The 4,530-nt window shown below is 56.1% G+C and overlaps 1 protein-coding gene across 3 annotated transcripts in view; it reads right to left on the reverse strand.

Annotated features, from left to right (window-relative positions):
• The window catches only part of Spata20 (spermatogenesis associated 20), a 7,608-nt gene extending 3,537 nt beyond the window's left edge, over nt 1-4,071 (reverse strand). The window contains exons 1-12 of one of the 3 annotated variants that reach the window (XM_026780102.1): nt 3,178-3,284; nt 2,892-3,071; nt 2,743-2,807; nt 2,478-2,632; nt 2,258-2,401; nt 1,976-2,177; nt 1,594-1,724; nt 1,401-1,505; nt 1,115-1,189; nt 804-1,013; nt 529-721; nt 141-309 (exon numbers count right to left, since the gene is read on the reverse strand). In XM_026780102.1, the coding sequence (XP_026635903.1) occupies nt 141-309; nt 529-721; nt 804-1,013; nt 1,115-1,189; nt 1,401-1,505; nt 1,594-1,724; nt 1,976-2,177; nt 2,258-2,401; nt 2,478-2,632; nt 2,743-2,807; nt 2,892-3,071; nt 3,178-3,254 (1,706 nt within the window). In that variant the 5' untranslated portion in view covers nt 3,255-3,284. The other 2 variants (XM_005350585.2, XM_026780103.1) reach the window with 2 other exon arrangements.
• Nucleotides 4,072-4,530: the final 459 nt, after the last annotated feature.

The following is a 4,530-nucleotide window of genomic DNA, read 5'->3' on the forward strand; positions in this document are numbered from 1 at the left end:
AAAAAAAAAAAAAAAAAATCAAGGGGTCCAGGAGTATTGAGTGTGCGCACGGCAGAGTAGCGACTGATCAGGCAATTGAAGGGGAAGAACAGGGCTTGGAATCACATAAGATGGTCCCCTTGGCCTACCCAGCCCCCTACCTGTGTTCCACTGTTCCCCCGGTGCCTACATAACATGTCCGCTTCAGGCGGCCACTGGCCACATCAAACATGTGCCGCTTGAGGAATTTGGCGCCGTTGGTGGCCTGAGTGACCAGCTTATCCATGCCCAGGACAGCCCCCGTCACAGCAAAGCCAGATACCATCAGGCCTGGAGGGAAGAGAGGCCAGGGGTGGTAAGAGGCCAACAAGAGCTCTCCAGGGACACCCACCCACCCGAGGCTCCAAGGGCCAAGCCCAGGCAGATTATTTGGACTGTAAATCTGCATCTATTCCTTTCTAATTCAAAATAAAGACACCTGGGGGGAAAGAATGCGCTGATAGAAGGGGTTTAGCAAATAGGATCAGGCCTTAGAGAGGGCCACCCCACCGTTCCAGGCGGCTAGCATCTTGGTGTCCAGGTGTGCTTTTGGTCGATGTTTCCGGGCCTGGAAGAGCTTCTCCAGCCCCGCGTTGAGCAATGTGCTCACGGCTTCTACCTCTAGGCCAAAGCGGGCTGCAGTCAGCTCCAGCGAATACCGCACTGTTAGAACATTCTGGCCGTGCAGCTCCCCCTTGGGGTCCTGAGAAAAACAGCCTTAGTCAGAAAGAACCCATGCAGTTGGTGGGCCTGGGGTCCTCCTCCTGTGTCCCCGAAGTCCTCACCTGAGTGGAGCTCATATTGCCTGCCTCACTGAGTCCATAATGCTTCATTAGGAGCTGGCCCGAGGTCAGTGGCTCGCTGGCGCCTCCCACAGTCTCTGGGAGCAGCTGTTGGACTTCTTTGACTGTCCACACGTAGAATGCACCCTCTTTTGGCTTCATGCCCCGCTCTGGAGGAGAATCAGCATCCTCCGCACTGTAGAAACCTCCGGACTGTGGGGACAGGAGAGTTGGCTGGTCACCATCCAAAGCCCTCCAGCAGCAAGGTCCCACCTCCCACCCCCACCCCCCCCCCCGCCTCAGTGCACACGCACCCGATGGCTCAGACTCCGGCTCACATACTGCAAGATGCCTTTGGCCACATCCGAGTAGAATTCATCACCAGAGATCTGTAGGGGATGGGAGGCTGTAAACAAAAGTCACTGGGGCAGCTCAGATTCACAGATTCAATAGAGGATAGTCACCCAGGAAAGTGAGGGGAGGGAAGCCCGGGTATCCAAGATGTGAGAAGGAATTATGGGTTGAAATTAGGAGGAAGCCACAGTTACCTGGAAGGCTTTGGGATTGGTAGCCAGGGTTGAGGTTAGGGGCAAAAGTCACCTGGAAGGCCTGGGAATAGACCACTGATAGCTGCGCCTGGTCATAGAGCATCTTCTCAAAGTGGGGGATGTGCCACTGGCGGTCCGTGGAGTACCGGTGAAAACCCTGTGCCAGGCAGGACGTAGGGCTAGGTTGATCTCAGCCTCTGTCACCAGCCCTGCTGTCTCTCCAAGGAACCTGGCCTCCCCCTCACCTGCCCCACATGGTCCCGGATGCCCCCATTGGCCATCATTTTCAGGGTATGCAAGGCCATCTGCTGAGCCCGAGAGCCATCCTGGGTGACCCGGTGACTGAGCCAATAGGAGAACAAGAAGCTCAGGATCACTGTGGAACAGGAAGAGGAGGGTGAGAAAGTCAGGCAGTCTCTGGTCCATCCGTCTCTGTCAGGCTGAAAGGGGGAAACTTCCACTCTCCACTCAGAGGACACAGGTCACTGCCTAGTCAGAGGTCAGGTTATCATTGGTCTACTGGGGACCAGAAAGGTACTGAGTCGCTCAGCCACACAAGACAGACCAGGGTCACTGGGTCGCTTATCTAAGCCAAGACAGTCATGACATAGGTCAGAGGTCACTGACCAGGTGTGGGAAACTTGGGGGCCTCAGCAAATCCGCCATATTCCTCATCATAGCCTTCATCCAGTTGCTGGAAGCAGCGACTGTTCATGGTGGAAGCTGAGGGCGGCAGTTGTCGGTCACCCACGGTGATCTCAGATCGGGCCAGAAGGGCTGTGGTGACACGCTCGCTGTTTTCCAGAAGGGTGTTCTTGTTCTGTTTCCACTACCGGAGGTGAACACACAGCTGGAGGTCAGCATGGGCCTCAGCCTCCATGGCCCCTCCCCTCCCTGATATCCACCAACCTGCTCGCGGATTCTCATCAACACTGTTCGGAAGCCAACGCGAGTCAAACCATCCTCTGGTGGGAAGTAGGTGCCCCCGACAAATGGCTGGAGGCTGGGGGTCAGCCACACATTCATCGGCCAGCCCCCTCCACTGCTGGTGGCCTGAAAGACAGAGGGTCAAGGGTCAGGAGAGCGGTCATACACAGGTGTGACGAGACTGCCACCAGAGATGGCGCACCTGCACGAAAGTCATATACACTTTGTCCACATCTGGCCGCTCTTCTCGGTCCACTTTCACACTGACAAAGTCCTCATTGAGCAAGTGCCCGATCTCTTCATTCTGGAAGGACTCCTCCTCCATCATATGACACCAGTGGCAGGTGGAGTACCCCACTAGGATGGAAGAGGGACATGAGGGCAGGAAAGGGTCGCTGGAACCCAGAAGACCTCCCCCGACCTGCTGCCTGTCGCCGAACCCCACATTAGGAAAGGTGGGTGTATACCTGAAAGGAAAATTGGCTTGTTTTCCTTTTTGGCCTTGTCGAAGGCTTCCTGTCCCCAAGGGTACCTAAGTCCAACAGGAAGAGGCATCACTTGGCAGCCTTGGGAATCTCAGAGGAGCTTGGGCCCTTACCAGTCCACCAGAACTCACCAGTCCACCGGGTTGTAGGCATGCTGCAGGAGGTAGGGTGACTTCTCATGGATTAGACGGTTGGGGGTCTTTTGAGGTGTGGGCGGAGGACAGCTGGTCCGGCTAGCCTTTCCTCCAGCAGGCATGGGCACTGAATTACTAACTGTAGCACTTCGGTCCTTGTCCCTGGAGGAGCTACCCCTAGGGTAGGCAGAGAGGTCATATAAACGGGGACCGCTTCTCCCTTGCCAACCCCAACCAGCTCAACTCCTCCCAGCCTCAGGAACTCCTACTCAGCCCAGCCCACCTTTCTGAACCACGGGGGAGACCGTGGCCTTTGTGCTCCCCCTTATGTTTTGGGGGTGGTGAGGAAAGGTGGCTCATTGGGGGCTCCCTGCCAGGTTAGGCTCCCCCAGCTTCTCAGACCTGGCGGTAGGTAGGCTATCTGTGAGGTCACAGCGGGTCACATTGAGTAGAATGGTCCTTCCAGCTGGGTTCTGTCACCCATGCAGGGCCCCTCCCTGGGGTGGTTGCACCGCAGGCATCCCTAGCATGCATGTCAGTGACCTGTAAAAGGGAGTGGCTACTGCCAGTGTCTGGACAGGTCAAAAGGAGTTAGGTCTGGGACTGGGCCAGGTGAAGGATAACCAGAAGAAGTAGGCAGGGATGGCTAAGCCACAACAACCAAAAACAGAGTACAGGACACTCTGTGGGACCAGGTCTTGTACTATCCACACCCACAGAGCACCCAGAGAATCAAATAGGCCTGTCTCAGGGAGTTCAGCCTGAGAGAGTGGCCCTGGGAACACAGCTAAATGATAACAGGCCAGTGGCAGCGACCTAAGGCTGTGACAGTGCATGGTGCTTCCGGGGCAGCTTTGGACAGCACAGCATTCTAGAAAGGCTTCCTAGAGGTGGTATGTTAGGGTAGACCCAGAGCTAGCCCGGTAGCAGATAAGGGGAGGCAAAGAAAGGAAGCCTTCCTGCTGGAACCAAGGAACAGATGGTGTTGGGGAGGGCCAGGCATGCAGAAGGATCTCAGCAGACACCACAGACCCGTGCCTGAGAGACGATCGCGAGCCCCACAGGCGCAAGGCATGTTGTAGTGACCTGCTCATACCTGCAGCGAGAGGCGAGGCTCAGCCCCACGCAGGGAGACCCGGCGGCTAGGGCCCAGTCAGGCCCACACTCCCAGTATTGCTGCTCCAGTTCTGGCGGTAGTTGCGAGGGGCGGACCCAGAGCCCGATCCTCGCCAAGTCTCTGGCCCTGTGGCTGGTCTCCGAGCGCCGCCCGGCGGTAGAGCGCAGAAATACAGACCTGCCGTGCTTTTGAAGCTCCTTCAGCTTCGGCGCCTAAACGTTGGAATAAAATGAGTTAGCTTTAAAGTGCTGGCGGGAAAAATTACACTCGCCCTTGGGAGGGCGTGAGGTCTCAGAGAATTCTATTATTGTGCGTAACCCTTGCCCCTTTCACAAGCGAGAAATGAGACTCCAACCGAAGGATTTGCTCAGGAAGCAAAATTTGCTTGGTTCAGGCTGCCCATCTCAAGGTCCGACCTAGAACCCACCCACTGCAGGAATCTTTCCCTGGAAGATGACGCTGAGCCAATACGTCCTATTGCATGCCCTATTCACTTGCTTCATTGGCTTTATTTAGCCA

The sequence above is a fragment of the Microtus ochrogaster genome, chromosome 7, assembly GCF_000317375.1.
Source record: "Microtus ochrogaster isolate Prairie Vole_2 chromosome 7, MicOch1.0, whole genome shotgun sequence".
NCBI classification, from domain to species: domain Eukaryota; kingdom Metazoa; phylum Chordata; class Mammalia; order Rodentia; family Cricetidae; genus Microtus; species Microtus ochrogaster.